General features: G+C 38.1%; 1 protein-coding gene across 1 annotated transcript in view; it reads right to left on the bottom strand.

Moving 5' to 3' along the window:
• The window catches only part of MACROD2 (mono-ADP ribosylhydrolase 2), a 2,147,078-nt gene that overhangs the window by 194,315 nt on the left and 1,930,422 nt on the right, over positions 1-22,341 (bottom strand). Inside the window, exon 10 of the mRNA XM_072634489.1 lies at positions 5,433-5,516. Coding sequence (XP_072490590.1) covers positions 5,433-5,516 — 84 coding nt within the window. The remainder of the gene's footprint in view (positions 1-5,432; positions 5,517-22,341) is intronic.

The following is a 22,341-nucleotide window of genomic DNA, read 5'->3' as shown; positions in this document are numbered from 1 at the left end:
AAAGACAATATTTGTAACTCTTGAAACATTTCAGTATCTGGGTACTGGGTGGGATTACACATGCACACACGCTCACATACATAGAGACAGAGTGCACAGAGTGAATTGAATAGGTTGGGATCATATCTTTAAAACATAATGAAATCAAGCAGTGAGAGAGAAATATATTGGGAAGAGAAAGGGAGAAATTGAATGGGGCAAATTATCTCTCATAAAAGAGGCAATCAAAAGACTCATTAGTGGAGGGATAAAGAGGGGAGGTGAGAGAAAAACATGAAGTCTACTCTCATCACATTCCACTAAAGAAAAGAATAAAGTGCACACTCATTTTGGTAGGAAAACCTATCTCACAATACAGGAAAGTGGGGGATAAGGGGACAAGCAGGGTGGGGGGGATGATAGAAGGCAAGGCATGAGGAGGAGAGTGCAATTCAAGGTCGACACTCATGGGGAGGGATAGGATCAAAAGAGAATAGAAGTAATGGGGGACAGGATAGGATGGAGGGAAATATAGTTAGTCCTATACAACACAACTATTATGGAAGTCATTTGCAAAACTACACAGATATGGCCTATATTGAATTGCTTGCCTTCCAAAGGGAAGGGGTGGGGAGGGAGGGAGGAAGAGAAGTTGGAACTCAAAGTGTTAGGATCAACTGTCGAGTAATGTTCTTGCCACTAGGAAATAAGAAAAACAGGTAAAGGGGTATAGAAAGCTATCTGCCCCTACAGGACAAAAGAGAAGATGGAGACAAGGGCAGAGAGGGATGATAGAAGAGAGAGCAGATTGGTCATAGGGGCAATTAGAATGCTTGGTGTTTGGGGGGGGAGGGGATAAAAGGGGAGAAAATTTGTAACCCAAAATTTTGTGAAAATGAATGTTAAAAGTTAAATAAATAAATTTAATAAAAAAAAAATAAAAAAAATAAAAAAAAAAAAGTGATTTATAACCAGTTTTGCTGAAATCATCTGTTAAGAAAAGCAAGGGATTCCTGTAGGCTGCAGTGAATGTCTCCAGTGGTATCTATTTATCCAGCTGGTTGAAACAGCAAGCGAATGCAGGAGAAGCAGGGCTTTCCTTTTTCCTAACCTTCTCAGGGGCCCCATTTTTTCTTATGTAAAATGAGGAAAATAATATTTGTACTAGCTACTTAGAATCATAGGGGTGGAAGGGACTTCCAGTGTTACAAAGAAACTGAAAAGATAAGTGAGTATCATCTAGTACCAGAGTGAGGATTAAAACCTCAAATTTGTGTTTCCTTACTGGGTCCATAAGTTTTTCTACCATGCCATGCTTATTATGAGGTAAGTGAATTTTTAAACCACAAAATGTTCCATTGCTGTGTTCAGAGGAGGAGCTGGGATGGTGAACTATAGAAATCAGAGGCAGTGCGTGTTAGACAAAACACTGGATGTGGGGTCAGTCATTACCAAGCTAAGAGATCTTGGGAAAGTTGTTTCATTTTCCTGGACCTTGGCTTTGTCACTCAGTAATCAACTTTTCAATCAATAAGTATTTAATGAGCATTTATTATCTACCAGGTACTATGCTAAGCACTGAGGATACAAAAATAAATAGGCAAAATAAAAATCCTGCCTTCCAAGAACTTACAAGTTCCAAGATTAGACTAAAATAACAAAAAAAGAAAGATTTCACATGTACCAAAATATTTATAATAGCATTCTTCATGATAGAAAAGAATTAAAATAGAATAGATGCCCATCATCGTGAAATGACTAAACAATGACTTATCAATATAATAGAATATTATTGAACTGTTGCAAATAATTTGTTGTTGTTTAGTCATTTCAGTTGTGTCCAACTCTTCATGACCTCATTTGGGGGTTTTCTTGGCAAAGATTCTGGCATGGTTTTCCTTCTGTAGCTCATGTTACAGATGAGGAAACTGAGGACAACAGGATTAAGTAACTTGCCCAGGATCACACAGCAAGTAAATGTCTGAGGCCGGATTTGAATTCAAGAAGATGTCTTCCTGACTCCAGGTGTGGTACTCTATCCACTGCACCACCTAGCTGCCCACATAGGGAATAATGACGATGAATATAGGGAAAGATGGAAAGATTTTAAATGGACTAAAGAAAAGTAAAACAAGCAGGGCCAGGAAAACAAACACAATGACATATCTGGGACGAACAACCACAAAACTGAGGAAATTACTGTTGCAGAATCAATCAATCAATCTCTCTCTCTCTCCCCTTTTCTGAGATGGGGAGAAGTGTCTGTGGGAGTGGATCCTTACTTACGTTGTCACATTTTAAAAAAAGGTATGCATTAGTTTCACTGATTTTTCTCTTTAATTTTTTATATTTAAAAATAATTCTTTGTAATGAGAAAAATGTCTTTGGCCAATACAGGGAGGAAGGACATAGGGGGAAATTTAGGAAATATAAAATGAAAGATATTGATAAATTTTTTTTAAAAAAAGTAAGGTTGAACTTTAAGTAAGTGATCTTTATTGCCTTTTCTAGCTTACATATTTTATACAATTATGTGTCCCAGAAAACCCTGAGTAAGTCTGTTTTCCACCTTTCTGAGAACATATGCTGGTAGCTAAGTACAGACACTGGTTTCATTCATGGTAATCCAGCAGTCAGGGATTAGCGGTGGAGAATGAAGGTGAAGTATAAATAAAATAACCAAAATCTTTTTCCATTTTTGTTTGTTTTTGTAAAATATGCCCAACGACTAGCTTAGGAAAGACTATCTCTCCACACTTCAAATGATGCCATCCCTGGAGTCTAAAAGACATGCTCATCAATTTCATAGAGTTATGATGTGACTGACAGGATGATGTCCCAGGCACTGTCTTAAAAAGTGAAAAGGATTATCTCCTTAATCTTTCTGACTCGTGCTGACTCTTCTGGCACTGGGGTTGGGCAGCTATAGCCACATCCCTGGCTTCCACTGAGAAGAGGTTTCAGAAAGTAACTTACTTTTGTGAAGAGTGAACCATTTCATTTTGGGAAAAGAGTAACTTGCAGGGATTCCCTTGATAATAACATGCTATGAAGAAAACACTCTTCACTCTATCACCTATAACATGACAAGCTAAAAGGGCAAAAGAGCAGTTCTCAATGGGGGAAAAACAACAAACCTTTGAAGGATAACATCCCTTTGATGAGAAGGAATGTGAAGGATGCATCTCTCCAGGGGAAAAGCAACATAATGTTTGTACCTGTCTCACCCTCACCAACAGAAAGCTCAGGAGGAACAGCTCACATATTGACTGCTTTCTCACTCGCAAAGCACTTCCTTCACAAGCCTGTATAACAGGCATAGTGATACCCCTTTTACAGATTAACTAATTTAGGATTCCACAGGAGATGTGACTCACCCAAGGTCATACGGCTAGTAAATCAGTCGGAGGTGGTATCCAGTCACAGAATCTCAAAGTTGTGAGAGAACTCAGAAAAGGGTGATCACCTCCACAGGCTCTTCACCTTTGGTCTCTCTCCATCCAACAACCCTATATATACCATTGTCAGACTAATTTCCCTAACATATGGCTTTTATCACATTATAAGCACCTTAAAAACCTTTAATCATTCCCCATTGCCTCTCAAAGAAAGTCCAGACTCCTTTGCCTTGCATTCAAGACCAACCATAATCTATCCACAGTCCCTTTTTTCAGCTTTCTTACACTATTTTCTCTCCTATATTCTGTGTAAGTTGAAATGGAAAACTTGTTCTGCTTAAACACATCCTATAACTTCCAGCCTTTATTTGTACTTTTCCATATGCCTAGAATGCTGGGTGACCTTGGGCAATACCCCTGTTATCCCTAAGCCTCAGTTTTCTTATCTGTCTAATGGGGAAGCTGGACTACAAGTCTTCTGACATATCTTCCAATCATTCTATGATTTCTTCTCCATCCTCCTGCCACTCTAACTCTGCCTCTTTAAATCATCCCTATACTTCGAAGTCCAATTCAAATGCCGTATTTTTGATGAATTTTTCCTGTACCCTCTGGTCAGAAATGGTATCATCCTCACATAAACTCTAATAGCACCTTGTTCAAGTTTCTCTTGTGCATACACCAATTTCTACTTTGAATTAATTGTTGCTCTACATACACAATTTTCTATTAGGTGATAAATCACTTGGGGATAAGGGCTCTAGTTTAATTTTCTCTTTATCTTCCTCTAGAGATTAATACATATTTCTTGAATGAATATATAAATGAATGAATAAAGAATGAATTCTCAGTGAACTGTTATCCAAGGGATTTTCTTGGCAAAAATACTGCAGTAGATAGCCATTTCTTTCTCTAGTGAACCCCCATTTTACAGATGGGGGTTAATAGGGGTTAAATGACTTGCCCAGGGTCACACAGCTAGTAAATATCTGAAGTCATATTTGAACTCAGATCTTCTCAACTCTAAGAGTGGTGCTCTTTCCATTGCACTACCTAGCTTCCCCAAACCACCTAATGTCTAGCAATTTTTAGAAAGCTAACCATAGATTCCTTATTAAAGTCTTTTAAAGGAGCGTTAGCCCAGTCAGGCTAAGTTTCATTAGGGTTAGTTCTTCGGGAACCCTACACAATACCGTGGTTACCCAAAAGAGTTCTTAGACTTTCAAAAAGCAGGATGTAAAGTTTGACAGTCAAAAAGCAAGATATAGAGGTACTATAGAAGAGACCTTAGAAGCCATCTAACCCAACTGCCTCATTTGGCATAGGAGAAAACTGAGTCTCCAAAAGACAAACTGACTTCCCTAAGGGTCACACAGAAGAGTGTCGAGTCAGGATTTGAATTTAGATCCTCTGCTTTCAATCCAAGACTCTTTCTACTTTTCAGTGCTGCCTTTCTTTGCAAAATAGAGCTAAATATGGACTCTGCAGTCAATGCAAAAACAAAATAAAATGTTCAGCAGGAAGTATTTTCATCACTTATTGCAATAGCTTGATTCTGGGAATATGTTCAAAGAAGAACAAATTATCCCAATAAGCCAATAGCTTAGTCATTGGGCAATGTGTATTGATTCTGACCTTAACCATCACACAATTCTAAACAATGTTACTTGAAAAGATAACCTGCAATTTTCCACTTTGCAAAAGAGAAAATACATCATATTGGGAACATAGCTCCTTTTTTTTTATTTGCTTAAAAAAAAAACCCTGAAAAACAAATAAATCTTTATTTGATGTTTATCCTTACAATGAGGATTGAAGGAGCTCTGTGTGTGTGGGGGTGGTATAGATCTGTAAGCAATTTGAAAAAATATAATTATTAAGTTATAGATAGATCTTTGATTTCTCTACAGGCTTCTTAAGGGATGCATGGGACACAAATTGCATAAAAATTGAGCATATCCTGGTCAGTTTAAAAAAATGAGAAGGGATCCATTTTTCTTTCTCTTTGATAAACAGTGACTGAGTGGTTTTAGGGAGAGAATGAATGGTACCTACCCTCATTAGACTCTTTCACATTTTCTGACTTCTTTGCTTTGCTCTTCTTCGGAGGAGGAGAGAGACCTTTTGCTTCTAATCCCTCTGAAAGTACAAAGATTTAATAAATTCTTATTGACATATTTACCAAAAGAGTGTGACATGTTCAAGTCCACAGCAGTTTCCCTCACAGTAACCTATTACAGCATCGTCCATTGTAACGGGCTGCATTGAACTTTGGTTGAGTAGATCTGCTTTCACTGACAAACACCAATACAGAAATGGCAGGCTTGAGTGCACTCGCCTTTTAGCCAGAATGAATATTTCCCACATATGTGAAATCCCACATGAAGGGTTATTATTTTTCCCATTTTTTGGTATCTCTCATAAATCCCTTGTAAAAATCATTTTCCTCTTCAAAGAGGCATGGGTTGGCTCAAGATTTCATGATCATACATCTGTTATAAGTTGTCAATGTATATATGCATTACAGCCAAGGTTTAAAGGAGACGCAGATGATCTGGAATTCTGTCCCTCTTTTTAAAAGGTCTTTAAGCCATTTATCTCCCCTTTAGCAGACTGTTCCAGGAAACATTGTCCTTCTAATTCTTCTAATTGAAACAATCTACAAATCATCCCACTTTTTTACCCTGGTAACTTAAGCATGGAGCCTAGTGCCTGCATTGAATTCACAACTATAAGTTGTTGAAAAAGCCTCTTCACATATATTTCAAACAAAGATGCTATATTGCATTCAAGAATTTATTATGGATACAAGTGGTCTTCCATTAAGGATTACTCCAAAATCTCAGTGTAGGTTGGAAGTGATCCTTGCTTCCCAAAGATTATGCCAGCCAAGCGTATGCTCTGGCAGATCTTACTAAGCTAAAAAGACTTCAAATATGATTGAGGGGATAGGTTACATATCTCTTGAATAACTATGGCTTTAATTATAGAGAAATGCATCTTTATAACATTAGCCATATCAAATTACCACATTTTAAAATACAGAGTTTGCAAGCTGTTTATGTGGGGGAACAGCCACATTATTTAAACCACAGAACCTTAATTTACCCAAAGAAATATGTTAAGAAACCATCTAATTATTATTCCATAGAATGTAGACAATTTGGAAACTATAATTTTCTGATAGGAAGTGAAGTTTCAGATAGAATCTCCGTTGATATTGGCAGACACAAAGGAACTTACAGGTTGTCTAGGAGAGACAGCCTTAATTTGTGTATATGCAAAAATGGAGAGATGAAATGTTTGTTAACTCTTAATAGGTCATTGGGGGAGGGCAGTATCAAATAATGGAAAGGATGTTGGATTTGGAAGTTAGATGACTTAATGACTCAAATCATAGCCCTATCATCTGCTACCTGTACGATTCTGGACCCATTACTTTACCTTTCTGGGTCCTCCATTTCCTCAACTGTAATATGATAGCGTTAGATTAATTCATCTCTAAGATAGGTTCCAACTCTAAATCTATAATCTTACGAGTAAGATCTTCCCCTATCTTTCAAGTATGTGGAAATCATAGAGCTGTAGCAATAGCAGTGATAAGCCAATTACATGTAATCCTCTTCATGTGAATCTTTCAACCACTTTAGATGGCATAGAAGGCATAAGCCGCCTTCTCTAAATTAAATGACAAGTAGGAGCCCAGAACATATTACTCCCACTGCATGTTCCAGATGTTCCTTCTTAGTCAAAAAAAGAAGCAGTATACTGGTGATTAACAAAACACAGTTTTGTTTTTTTTCAAAAAATGTCACTAACATTTATTTAGCACTTGTAGACTTGGAACTTATTTAATCAATCAATAAGCATCTATTACTTGTTTTCATATGAACCAGGAACTGGGGATGCAAATACATAGAATGAAAGAAGCCATACTCTCAAGGAACTCACATTCTAATGCAATAAAGAAGTAAACATGTAGGTATATACAGAGCAATACAATGAGAATAAATGCAAAATTGTTAACTCAAGGTAATTTGGGAGAGAGGGCATGAGCAGTTGGGACCAGAATGTTTTCATGTGGAAGGTGATTTTTAAGCTGTGTGTTGAAGGGAGATATGGACTCCATGAGAAGGAGACGAGGAGGAAACACATTCAAGTCACTAAGGACGGTCCATGCTAAGACAGGGAAATGGAAGATGGAGTATAATGTAGGAAGAACAGAGAGAAGGTCAGTTTTCCTGTGTCACAGAGCATGGGAGAGGGAATAATATCCAATGTCCAACAAGTCTGGAAACATATTAGGGTTTTAAGGGGCTTTAAAAGTGGAAAGAAAGTTTATATTTTACTCTGGGTGTCTAGGAAACCACTTTACATAAATTACTGAGGCTTAAAAAAACCCAATTCTACATAAGACATGTACTTTTCATATCCCCATTTTGCAGATGAGGAAACTGAGACTCAAAGATTAAGTAACTTACCCAATATCACACAGCCAGTGGGTAGGTTCTGACCCAGGCTTTTGCTGCCTCCAATCTATCCCTATTTCTATTTTACTGTACTGCTTCTCTACCAGGCAAACAGATACGTTCATGAAACAGACATTCATCATTCAACGGGGAGGGGCAGAAGACTATTAACTTAATCTATTAATAATTACCTCCTCTACAATGTCTGTCTCTGTAAGAACATTGCAATGATTGACTCAACAATTTTTTTTTTTAAATCTCAGAATTTCAGGGTATGTTCTGTTTTTAGATGAGCAGACTTATTCCAAACAAAGGAAGACTTTTTTCATACTTCTTGGTGTCATTAAAATTAAGGAAGCCAAAATATGTTTGGGAGTATTTGCTCTTTCCCTAGAACAGTAAGGGTTTACGGCCATTAAATCACAGCTTCCATGACTTTATCTAGTCTAGGTAACTGTGGCGTTGCTCCTGACAGTCATGACTTGAGACCTCAACTGGGAAGCTTTTTTCCTCCTCTCTCTTTTTCAATCTAAATTCACCTTTCTCAGTTTTACCCAATTATTCCAACTTATTCCCTCTGTACCCGGTTCTAAAGACTGCTTTCCCCTCTCTGAGAATCATTACGGGGTTGAAAGAGAATTCTTACTCTTTGAGCTGTTGAAGTCACATGGGCATGTGTCCTGAAAGTGCACAATTTCAGGATGCTAAAGTCATGACTCTTTGAAACTATGATGACTCAAGTTATTCCTTTCATTTACTTAACAAGAAAAAAAAAGAGAAATAGTTTAATAGACGTGATGAAAAGCTTAACGCTATTGACTTCCAAGCCCTTTAGGCAAGCAGCTTGGTTTTCTTTAGTCACAAGTAACATCTTGCTCTTCAAGGTGAAAATTCTATCAGAGGCTACATTCGTCTCTCCAGTCCTGCAAATTGCTGTAACAGGGGAGATGGATTTTGACCCTTTGGAACAAGTTCAGCAAAAGGAGAAATGAGTTGTTTGTAGCAGCTCACTAAGCTCCAGTGACTGCCTCAGAGGGGTTCGTGGAATGGGCCAAAGCTGCATTTACAATCAAATTGGGAGATGATTCTGACCATTGCCCGCTGGGGAAAATACCTCATCTGTACCTAGCAGAGAGAGGAGTATTTCACAATGGTGGTGATTCTTCCCATGCTAGAAAGAAGGCTGAAGCAAGAAACCAGGATTTCTCAAAAAAGAGGGTAACCTTTATAATAAAATGTCTCATTTAGGATTTTAGCCTAAATGCTCATATTTTAGGGGACATTCAACTAGCATCTCTGAGAGATTTTGACATTGAAAAAAAGAGAGGTTTTGTCATCACATTTCTGTCCCGTCAATTTGAGAAAGTGATGGGAGGCAAATAATTATGGACTATTAATTGGTCTTTAAATGATCAGTATTAATAAATATCACTCTGTATTAACATCTCTGTACTTCAGTTTCACCTTTAGCAAATAACATTATAATACTATCATACACTATAATACTATCACACAATTGTAAAGAATCTTTAATATCAATGAACGATAATGTAAAACACTAGTATTTTGTTTTAAGGCTTATGTCACATTAACTTGAGATGTATTATCTCATTTAAGACTTACAACAATGTAATCCTGTGAAGTAGGTATTATCATCTCCACTTTACACATGAGAAAATCGAGACTTAAGAGTTAGTCCTAGTCAAACAGCAAATTAAAGCATTGGAGGCAGGATTTGAATCCAGATCTTTGTGAATCTAAGTTTAGCACACTTTCCATCATAAAACTGTCTCTGAAACAAAAGAAGTAAGTGGGTACTGTTCTACTGCTGGGGATGGAAGCTCAATTCCATGTGGACAGTCTCGCGCAGGTAAAGGTGGGAACTTCTAAATCTTAGAGTTCTCACGAGGCCCCCCAGGAAACGACTGGGAATCGAGGTGAACCGAGCTATCTCGTGTATTTCCACCTCTTCCCGTGAGAAACGTGATGGGAGAGAGCTCTCCCCGCCCTCGAGATTGTCCCGGATCTGGGCACACTATTGTTATCTAACAGCACGGTATTCAGATGCAAACTATGCGGCTGGAGAGCTTAAGTAGGATCAGGAAAGCCTGAAAGCTCTCTTGGGTGGAGGGGCCACGTGTGTGGACAGAAGGCTCCGCATTTCCTCTTTCTTCTCTCCCCTCCCCCTCTCTCCCCACTTATACTTCTACTTCCAATCTCTTATTGTAAGATCTTTGCCTCCTTGGGAGATCTTTCTCTCTCCTTCCTAAGGAAGAATTCCCCTGCACTTGTAACTAGACCCTGAAATAAAGCACAACCCTTGTTCGACTCTGGAACGTCCTTTCTCTCATACGAGCATCCGGTTTGGCCAGCCGAAGACCTCCGATAGAGGTAAGGTAAGACTTGGGTAGCCCTCAGGCCTCTAGGCCTGGCAGTTCTACATTTTGAGTGAAGGAAGGAATAAGTAGATACCTGCCTGATTGTCAGAGAGACTATCTTCCCTAATTCTAACTTCAATATCATCTGTAGAAAAAGTCTTATTTTCTGTTCCTGCAAGGAGGTAAAAAAATGAAAACAGAAGTAGGCATGTACCCTATGCATCAACTGAATGTAGTATGTGTTATTCCATATGTCCCTATGGCTTTTCCTATCACTTCTAGAGTATGATTTCTAAATTGGGATCTAATGGAGTGTTCAGTAGATAGTAGACATTTAATAAATGTTTACTGAAAGAATGCCTGGCTATACAAGAATTGCTATATAAATGAACCGATTTTTTGAAACCTGATTTCTCTTCCAAGCTTTGTTCTGATATTTTCAAGTATTACCTATGAAGCTCCATCTGGATGTGTAGAAATTATCTCAAACTTAGGATGTCCTACCTTGAACTTAATCTATCATTTCTCCCTCCAAACCTTAACTCCCTTCTGCCTCTTTCTGCCAAAAGAGTTCATAGATAGTAACATTATACTGGCAGAAAAGTTAAATTTCCCTCTCAGTTTTAGATACGTTAAAACACACAGATGAGCAAAGGAGAAAATAAGAAAGATTTGGTTGAGAAAGTAAAGATATAAAAGTTAGGGTATCTTCTAAATGGGACTATTAAAGAATATATGTACTTCTTATCACTATATGGAATTTTTATAAAAATTGACCTTGTATCAGAACACAGATATACTACAAGTAAATACAACAAGACAAAAATAGAAAGTGCCTACATAACCCTACTGGGAATACTTTTGAAAAAAAAAAACTGGGACCTTATAAAGTAGGAATTGGGCAACCAAACTGGTGTAGACCCTTATTACCTTCTGATTACAGTAATAGCTTACTGACTGTTCTCCCTGCCTCAAATTTCTCCCTGCTTTAACACTATTTCAACTCAGCTATCAAATTGATCTTCCTAAAATGTCTGATCATAACACCCCCTAGTCAATACTGCTCCTTATTGCCCCCAGATTCATATATGAAATCCTCTATTTGGCATCTCTCATCCTTCTTATCCATATACTCTATGATCTTATGATGTTCGTATAGTTGCTGTTTCTAAATATTAGTTGACCAACTGTAGGGTTTGGCTCAAACTACTTATTTGGGAATTTGGCTAAGGTAAAATTACTGAATTTGGGGGTCAGAGTTCAAAAATCCAAGGGATTTCTATCTCTAAGGCCTTTGGAGAGGTGATATGAGATTTCCTTCCTAATATACATTCATGGAGTGGGAGTGCACTTTGCTTAGGGTTGCTTCAGAGGAGGTGGACTCATTCATCTGGGAACCTGGATGAGTTAGTTTCCACCCAAGTTTAGGAGAAATGGTTGAAACAATTGATAGAAGGAACTAAATGAAACTTGACCAGGCTTGCAATTCAGGACAGAATGACATTAGAGCTGATTTTTTAAAATATAAATTCATCTTCAATTTTCAATATTCACTTCCACAAAATTTAGAATTTCAAATTTTCTCCCCATCTCCCTTCTACCCACCACCAAAGGATTACCCTTTCCTCCAATCTGCCCTACCTTTCTATCACCGCCCCCATCCCCTGCCCTTCTATTTTCCTATAGGGTAAGATAGATTTCGATATCCCATTGCCTATATATCTCATTTCCTAGTTGCATGCAAAAACAACCACTAATATTCATTTTTAAAACTTTGAGTTCCATATTCTCTCCTTTCCCCCATCCCCATCCACCCTCATTGAGAAAGTAAGCAATTCAACAAAGGTTATACATGTGTAATAATGCAAAACACCTCCATAACAGTGATGTTATGAAAGACTAACTATATTTCCATTTATCCTGTCCTGCCTTCCATTCAGTTCTCTCCTTTGACCTGTCCTTTCACCAAAATGTTTGCTTCTGATTACCCCTTCCCCAATCTGCTGTCCCTTTGTATCAATAAGCACCCCGACATACACAGGGGATCTTGCTATCACAGGTTCTTAAATCTGCATTCATACAAGGAAAGGCAACTTTTGAGGGGCTAACAATCAGGCACATGTATCATTCCTTTAACCAAGTACATATATCATTCACCTAATTGAGGGGAATCAGCACCCTGAATTTTAAAGAAAATACAGAGAAATCAAAAAATCAACAGACATGGCTTCCTCTGCCTGAATTCAATAGACAGCTGGAACCCAACTGTCTGATTGTAGTTACCAGAGAGGGAAGCACAACATCTGAGTTCTCAGAGCCAGGGGGCTCCTTAGTGGCTTCCCAGAGTCCTCACCTGGCCCTCAAACCTTCTTACCAAACTCTAAGCCCCAAAGTAAAACCTCAACTCAGAGTATTTATACCTTTTTAGAGCCAGAGGGTATCACAACCCTTGAGATCCAGTGCCTCATTAACAAAAGGCTTGTTCCTTCCCACAAATCTTCCCTAATCAAACTCTCCTTATTGGGTAGGCCCATTAATGCATGGGGAAGTTCTTTTATCACATTAAAATAATTAACAATACAAATAAATATATTATTTTTAGTTAAAGAAACTCTTGTTTCTGGACTTTACTCCTTGTAAAGAGTCTTGATTGATAAAGGGAAGATTCAACCAGAAGCACTTGATTATATTAAAACAAAAACAACAAAAGATCCTATTTTGATTGCCATTATACTCTTGTATTATCTCCCCCTCTCTCTTCCCCTTCCCCCCTGCTTTCCTTCTGGGTAAGATAAACTTCCATACCCAATTATGTGTGTATATTATGTCCTCCTGAAGTCAAATCTGATGAGAGTAAGGTTCATTTTTTCCCTCTCACCTCTCCTATCTTCCCCTCCATTGAAAAAGCTTTTTATTGCCTCTTTTATGTGAGATGATTTACTACACTCTACCTCTCCCTTTCCCTTTTTCTAGTACATTCCTCTCAAACCTCAAATACATACATACATATACATACACACACATATGTATATACACACATATATATATGTGAATATATATACGTATGTGTGTGTGTGTGTGTGTGTGTGTGTGTATATTCCCTCCAACTATTCTAATACTGAGAAAGGTCTCATGAGTTACAAATATTATCTTTCCATGTAGGAATGTAAGCAGCTCAACTTTAATAGGTCCCTTATGGTTTCTCTTTCTTGTTTACCTTTTCATGCTTTTCTTGATTCTTGTATTTGAAAGTCAAATTTAATATTCACCTCTGGCCTTTTCACCAAGAATGCTTGGAAGTCCTCTATTTCAAAGAAGTGTCATTTTTCCCTCCTGAAGTACTATACTCAGTTTGCTGGGTAGGTGATTCTTGGTTTTAATCCTAGCTCCTTTGACCTCTGGAATATCATATTCCAAGCCCTTTGATCTCTTAGCATAGAAACTACTAATTCCTGTGTTATACTGATAGTGTTTCCACAATACTTGAGTTGTTTCTTTCTGGCTGCTTGTAATATTTTCTCTTTGACCTGGGAACTCTGGAATTTGGATACAATATTCCTAGGAGTTTTCCTTTTGGGATCTTTTTCAGGAGGTGATTGGTGGATTCTTTTCATTTCTACTTTCCCTTCTGATTCTAGAATATCAGGGCAGTTTTCCTTGATTAGATGATGTCCAGGTTCTTTTTTTTGATCATGACTTTCAGGTAGCTCAATAATTTTAAAATGATCTCTCCTGCATCCATTTTCCAAGTCGCTTGTTTTACCAATGAGATATTTCATATTGTCTTCTATTTTTTCATTCTTTTGGTTTTGTTTTATAATTTTTTAATTTCTCATAGTCATTAGCTTTGATTTGCTCCATTCTAATTTTTAAAAATTTATTTTCTTCAGTGAGCTTTTAGATCTTTTTTTCCATTTGACCTATTCTGCTTTTTCAGGCATTCTTCTCCTCATCGGCTTTTTGGATCTCTTATGCCATTTGGGTTAGTCTAGTTTTAAAGGTGTTACTTTCTTCAGCATTTTTTTTTTTGAGTTTCCATTAGCAAACTGTTGACTCATTTTTCATGATTTTCTTGCATCACTCAATTCTCTTCCCAATTTTTTTTCTACTTCTCTTACTTGATTTTCAAAATCCTTTTTGAGCTCTTCTGTGGCATGAGAACAATTCATATTTTTCTTAGAGGTTTTGGATGCAGGAGCTTTGGTTTTGTTGTCTTTTGGTTGCATATTTTGACCTTCCTCCTCCTTAATGAAGTAAGAGAATGCCTCTTCACTGAGAAAGTAGGAATCTATAAATTGTTCCTCCCCCCCCCCCATTTTATCATTTTCCCAGCCAGTTACTTGACTTTTGAGCTTTGTTAAGTGCAGGGCTCCAGAAGCAGTCTCTGCTTCAGCAGTGGCTGCAGTCACCCTGGGGCTGGGGCCAGAGCCCAGACCATGCTCCCCTCTCAGGTAGGTGAGAGACCCTTCCCTCTGACCTTTGAAGCTGTCTTTAGAGTTTGTGGGTTGAGAAGTCTGGAATCCACAGCAGCTTAGTGATTCAGTCCCCTAAGACCTGCTTCTGCTCAGTGAGTGCCAGAGTGGCGCATGCCAAACTGCACTCCACTCTTAACCTGGTGCGAAAGCCCCTTCCTGTCAACTTTCCAGATTGATTTGGGTTGGAAATTTGCTTTAGTCTGTCATTTTGTGGCTTCTGTTACTCTAGAATTTATTTAGAGTCATTTTTACAGGGTTTTTTGAAGGGTTTTGAGGGAGAGCTATAGTAGGTCTCTGCTTCTACTCCGCCATATGGCTCTGCCCTGACATCAGAGCTGATTAAGCCAGATAATTATCTGTATTCATTCATTAACCTATGACAACTTCATGGCACAGCAGGTAGACAACATTAGACTTGAAGTTAGGAAGACCTGAGTCCAAATACAGCCCAAGACGTGTACTAGGTGTGAGACTGGGCAAATCACTTAACTGCTATCTGTCTCAGTTTCTTCATATGTAAAATGGGGATAACATTACATACTTTCCAGGGTTGTTAATAATGATAAAGTAAGATTTTTTTAAGCTCTATATAAATATTAGCTGCTATTGTTCATTCTTTTATTTGAATATACTCATTCAAATTTATTCATTCAAGTACTAGGTGCTGATGACACAAAGGTAAAAACAAATAGTCCCAGACTTTCAGGAGCTTATATACTAAAAACTTCATATTTCTCAAAAACAAAACAAAACAAAAATACTCCTTATCTTTCCTCATCACTGAGCCTTAGGGAGATTTAAAAAAGTGATTCAGGGTGAGAGGCTTGGGTAGCCACAGTCAAGAAGGGGAAGGAAACAATCTTTTTTTTTTTTCTGACTATTGCAGCTGTAGCAGAATGACCCAATCTTTATGTGCCCAAAATAGCATAACAATATATGAACAATTTTGTAAAAGTATCCCTTCCCCCCATCATCTTTTGAAGGTTAAAAGTTGAACATAGTAGAGCTAAGGAGGGATGGATGGCATGGGATAGATTTCCTGGTGGGGACAATATATTTTAATAGAAAGACCATTTCCTTTTGAATTCCTTAGTGTTATCTACCTCCTACATTTATAAAGTGCATCTTGCATGGTGATTCCAAGATGCAGACTGAGGAGAAATTTCTTCACGTAATAAAGTACAGTCATGTTGAAAGGCCTATTTGTTTGTTCTGTTGTGTATTACATACATCAATTTCAACAACGGTATTCATTGATATTAAAGACATTACTGCATAGTCAAAACCAACTGCTCGCAACAATTCTTCTGGCTATGTCCTGGCCTAGTTTAGCAGTACATCTTCCTGTTTTTCCTCTTCCTCTCCTGACACAATCCAGACCAGTCAAGTTCAATCTGATCCAACTTAAAAGCATTTATTAGAACCCTACAACATACATGTCACTACACTGGGAATTAGAGACACAAAGAAAAAAGAATCAAACAAAAAAAGATTTCAATTACAATGAGCACATTCTATTGGGAGAATACAATATGTGTAACTCCCTTGGCCCCACAAACATGCCTTCTTCTCAGGGCACAGATATACCTGAACTTGATATTATATACAGAGAAGAACCATGTGGGGCATGGAACAAGGAATTAAGTGCTATAAGGGGGGAGAAATGATGGAGGAGAGCCAGGGTGAGGGAAGGAGAGGGTTTAATGGCAGCCACCAGAAGAATTCTTTTCCATTTGTGGGAATCCCGTCAAGCCCATTCTACCACTGCACTATGAATAACCAGATTAAAAGGAAAGAACAGGGCTCAAAAAATCCAGTTTTGAACTAGCTGCTGGGTGGGGGTAGGAGGTGTGGGATTAAAGGTCCCAAGTATCAGCAGAATGGTGACAGAGGGAAAGTGGTTGGATCTGGAATCAGTACCCTTTGTCCTGACTTCTCCACTGATTGGACAGTGTCATGGAGGATCATGAATTAAAACCACCACAGCAACTGGGGGACGCTTTTGAGGGGCTGATGGGAACAATCAAAAGGGAGATCTGAATCTTTGCTTCTGAACTCTGTTCCTGGAACACTTGGAGTTGGGGAGAGCCTTTAGATAAGACATGGGATGCCTGTCTGATGGAATCCTACAGACTGAATCAGCCCACTCAGTAGTTGTTTTTAATATATATTAGATTCTTTTGCTTCTGTATGTATGAAGATTGATATGCATTCAGATCATATTTGTGTGATCAACTCTATTAGCCTATGCTAATATGTCTGAATGGAAACATAGCATGAAGGGGAGAGAGGGAAAAGAAGGGGAGGGAATAAGCTTTCATATAGCACCCACTATATATATATATATATATATATATATATATATATATATATATATATATATATATATATATATATATATATATATATATATATATGCATATATATGTATGTATGTGTGTATATGTATGTATGTATATGTATATATATACACACATATATGCCATTACATTAGGTTACATTAGGGGACATTAACATGCATACTGACTCTCCCTCGAATACTCCAGCTACTCAGTTTATAAACCTACTAACTTCTCATGACCTATTCCTTTATATCACCTCAGTTACACACAAAGATGATTATACCCTTACTCTTATCATCATGCACAAATGTACCGCCTCTATTTTCTTTTTATTCAATTTTTAAAAACATTTTTATTTAAAATTCTATCTCTCTCTCCTTCCATTTCTTCTCCCCTCCCTGATATGGTAAGCAATCCAGTATAGGTTATACATGTGCATTTCCGTATTGGTCATTTTGTACAAGAAAACTCAAGTTAAAGAAAAAAATGAAAGAAAGAAAATGAAAAATAGTATGATTCAGTCTGTATTCAAACACTATCATTTATTCCTCCAGAGCTGGATAATATGCTTCATCATTAGTGCTTTGGGATTGTCTTGGAGCAATGTATTGCTGAGAATAGATAAGTTCTTCATCAAACAGTACTGCTGTTATTGTGTACAATGTTCTGGTTCTGATCACTTCACTTTATATCACGTACATCTTTCCAGGTTTTTCTGAAATCTGCTTGCTTGTTATTTCTTATAGCACAATATTATTCCATTACAAGCATATACCAGAGCTTGTTTAGTCATTCCCCAATTTATGGGCTTCTCTTTGATTTCTAATTCTTAGCCATCACAAAAAGAGTTGCTATAAATATTTTTGTATACTAAGTCCTTTTCCCTCTCTTGGATGTCTTTGGGATATAGACCTAGCAGTGGTATTGTTACCTCAATAGATATGCATAATTTTATGGACTTTTAGGCATAGTTCCAAATTGCTCTCCAGAATGGTTGGATCAGTTCACAACTCCACAAACAGTGCATTAGTGTCCTAGTTTTCTCACATCCACTCTAACATCCAATGTTACACTTTTTTGTCTTATTAGCCAATCTAATAGGCATATGTACCACCTCTATTTTCAAAAATTTTAAAATCTCCTTCCATAATCTATCACCCTTCCCTCATCTTCCTTTACAAAAGCTTCTACTTTGTCCACACCATTACTTTTAATCCTTTGACCCTTCAATTCTCTCCCAGGCAGTCTTCCTTGCACTAGACAGTCTTTCCTCTTCTCTACATTTTGACTCCTTGGTGAACCAACTCAACTCTACACACTCTTCCTCTCTTGAATCTGTAGCTCCCTTGTCATATTACCAATTACATCCAGCCAAGTCTCAGCCTTGGATCATTCCAATTTTTAATTGCCTTTATTGCTACATACTTGCTTCTGCATGAATGTAGAGAAAATCACACACTGACTTAGTCCACTGAAAATTGCCACTGGGCAATAATACTGACATTACTTACACTTCTCTTATCAACTCACTATCTCATTGTCCACAGCAACTCTTCAAAACTGTTTAATTTCTCCCTAAACCTCCCATGTTTCTCTTTCTCTTCGCTCTCTCAGCTGAAAACCTTGCCTCATGTTTTACAGAAAAAATTGAGGCTGACATTCACTGTAAACTCTTCGCAGTCTTAATAGCTTACTATCAAACACAAGTTTTTGACCCTATAATCTCTTGGTTCAGGTGGTTTCCTGGTTATTGCACAAGCAACATATTCTATCTTTTGTCTCTGCGCATTTTCTCTGCCTGTCTCTCATGCCTAGAATGTTCTCTTTCTTCATCTCCATCTTCTGACTTCCCATGGATTCCTTTAAATCCCAACTAAAATTCCACCTTCTTTAGGAAGTCTTCTTTAACCCCTCTTAATTCCATTGCCTTCCTTTTGTGAATGATTTCTGATTTGTCCTGTATATAGCTTGTTTTATATATATATATAAAATGTTTACTTGTTATATCCCTCATTAGATTGTAAACTCCTTGAAAGCAGGGACAACTGTCTTTTGTCTCTTTTTGCATCCCCAGTGACTAGCATGGTGCCTGGCACAATAGTAGAAGCATAATCAATGTTTATCAATTGCTTCAACCAAGATAAGAGTCTAATTGGGTAAATTCATGCAGATCATACCTTTAGACTATCAGAGTGAGAACTACCATGACAAAAGAGGCAGATCTAAAGAGCAGAGTTAGAAGGTTCTCTAAGTAACATGGAGAGCTCAGCATTTCTCTCAAGGACCCTGCTGGAGATGAATTGAACTCATAACCAATGGAATGAACACAACCAATGTCTATTCTTCTTCTTGAACAGGTTTAGGCAAATAGCCAGTAGTAACCCTTGTGGCTCAGTAGATAAGTATTTATATGATAATTTCAAGAGAAAGACAGCACTAATAATTATGGGGACGAAGAAAAGTTTCCCATAGGATATATCTTCATTTACTTGGCATTCTCATGGGTCTTTATGCTTAATTGCTCTAAAATGCTCTAACTGGCCCCCCTCAGGTAAGTTATTAGGAATATCATTACCAAAGAAGCAGTACAGGCACATTGAATATATTACTGATATCTTCATGTATTGTGACTTGTTTCTACACATTAACTTTAATTGTATTCAATTAAAAATAATAACTAGAATTTTTTAAATTTAACTTTTAACATTCATTTTCACAAAATTTTGGGTTCCAAATTTTCTCCCCACTTCTCCCCTCCCCCCCACTCCAGAACGCTGAGCATTCTAATTGCCCCTATCACCAATCTGCCCTCTCTTCTAACATCCCTCCCTTCCCTTGTCCCCATCTTCTCTTTTGTCCTGTAGGGCAAGATAACTTTCTATACCCCATTACCTGTATTTCTTATTTCCTAGTAGCAATAACAATACTTGACAGTTGTTCCTAAAACTCTGACTTCCAACTTCTCTTCATCCCTCTCTCCCCACCCATTCCCTTTGGGAAGGCAAGCAATTCAATATAGGCCATATCTGTGTAGTTTTGCAAATGACTTCCATAATAGTCGTGTTGTGTAAGACTAACTATATTTCCCACCATCCTATCCTGCCCCCCATTGCTTCTATTCTCTCTTTTGATCCTGTCCCTCCCCAAGAGTGTTGACTTCAGATTGCTCCCTCCTCCCATTGCCCTCCCTTCCATCATCCCCCCCACCCTGCTTATGCCCTTCTCCCCCACTTTCCTGTACTGTAAGATAGGTTTTCATACCAAAATGAGTGTGCATTTTATTCCTTCCTTTAGTCAAATGTGATGAGAGTAAGCTTCATGTTTTTCTCTCACCTCCCCTCTTTTTCCCTCCACTAAAAAGTCTTTTGCTTGCCCCTTTTATGAGAGATAATTAGCCCCATTCCATTTCTCCCTTTGTCCTCCCAATATATTTCTCTCTGACTGCTTAATTTCATTTTTTAAGATATGATCCCATCCTCCTCAATTCACTCTGTGCTCTGTGTGTGTGTGTGCGCGTGCGTGTGTATGTGTGTGCAATCCCACCAACTACCCAGATACTGAAAAGTTTCAAGAGTTAGAAATATTGTCTTTCCACGTAGGAATGTAAACAGTTCAACTTTAGTAAGTCCCTTATGACTTCTCTTTGCTGTTTACCTTTTCATGCTCCTTTTCATTCTTGTGTTTGAAAGTCAAATTTTCTTTTCAGCTCAGGTCTTTTCATCAAGAATGCTTGAAAGTCCTCTGTTTCATTGAAAGATCATTTTCCCCCCTGAAGTATTATACTCAGTTTTGCTGGGTAGGTGATTCTTGGTTTTAGTCCTAGTTTCTCTGACTTCTGGCATATCATATTCCACGCCCTTCAATCCCTCAATGTAGAAGCTGCTAGATCTTGTGTTATCCTGATTGTATTTCCACAACACTTGAATTGTTTCTTTCTAGCTGCTTGCAATATTTTCTCCTTGACCAGGGAACTCTGAAATTTGGCCACAATGTTCTTAGGAGTTTCTCTTTTTGGATCTTTTTCAGGAGGTGATCTGTGGATTCTTTCAATATTTATTTTGCCCCCTGGTTCTAGAATATCAGGGCAGTTTTCCTTGATAATTTCATGAAAGATGATGTCTAGGCTCTTTTTTTGATCAAGGCTTTCAGGTAGTCTCATAATTTTAAAATTGCCTCTCCTGGATCTATTTTCCAGGTCAGTTGTTTTTCCAATAAGATATTTCACATTATCTTCCATTTTTTCATTCTTTTGGTTTTGTTTTGTGATTTCTTGGTTTCTCATAAAGTCATTAGCCTCCATCTGTTCCATTCTAATTTTGAAAGAACTATTTTCTTCAGTGAGCTTTTGGATCTCCTTTTCCATTTGGCTAATTCTGCTTTTGAAAGCATTCTTTTCCTCATTGGCTTTTTGAACCTCTTTTGCCAATTGAGTTAGCGTATTTTTAAAGGTGTTATTTTCTTCAGCATTTTTTTGGGTCTCCTTTAGCAAGATGTTGACCTGCTTTTCTTGCATCTCTCTCATTTCTCTTCCCAGTTTTTCCTCTACCTCTCTTAGTTGATTTTCAAAGTCCTTTTTGAGCTCTTCCATGTCCTGAGCCCATTGAATATTTATTTTGGATGTTTGGGATACAGAAGTCTTGATTTTTATGTCTTTCCCTGATGGTAAGCATTGTTCTTCCTCATCCAAAAGGATGGGAGGAGATATCTGTTCACCAAGAAAGTATCCTTCTATGGTCTTATTTTTTTCCCCTTTTTTGGGCATTCTCCTAACCAGTTACTTGACTTTTGGGTCCTTTGTCAAGAGTAGGGTATACTCTGGGAATCTGTGAGATCTCAGTTCTACACACGATCAAGTGTGTAATGGTCTGGACGCAGAGAGGGATTTTTGTGCCCAGAATCTTAGCAGTTACCTCTCCACAGCCACCTGGCCTCCAGTTCCCAAGTCAGCACTGGGGACTAATTTTCAGATAAGCTGCATGGGCAGGGCTGCCATTCAGTGTGAGACAAAGACCAGCTTCCCCCAGGGCCTCCACATGGGGCAGAGGCAAGAATCAGCTTCTCAGTGCCCCCAGGGGTTTTTACGCTCTTACAATGGAGTGGGTCCTTACGGGCTGGTGTGCAGCCTCTGTGGCTACTGTCTGCTGCTGGAGCTATGGAAGGCCCTTCTCCCTTCCTGGCCAGATGGAAAAACCCCATCACTGACCTTTGGCACCTGTCAGTTGAGGGAATCTGAGGACTTGCTGCTGATGGGACTGGGGATTCTGCGACTGGAGATTCCACACCCAAGGGCTGTTCAGCAG

The sequence above is a fragment of the Notamacropus eugenii genome, chromosome 1 (genome assembly GCF_028372415.1).
Source record: "Notamacropus eugenii isolate mMacEug1 chromosome 1, mMacEug1.pri_v2, whole genome shotgun sequence".
Lineage (NCBI taxonomy): Eukaryota > Metazoa > Chordata > Mammalia > Diprotodontia > Macropodidae > Notamacropus > Notamacropus eugenii.
Note: the sequence above shows the minus strand (reverse complement) of the source record. Positions and strands in the feature narration are given on the sequence as shown.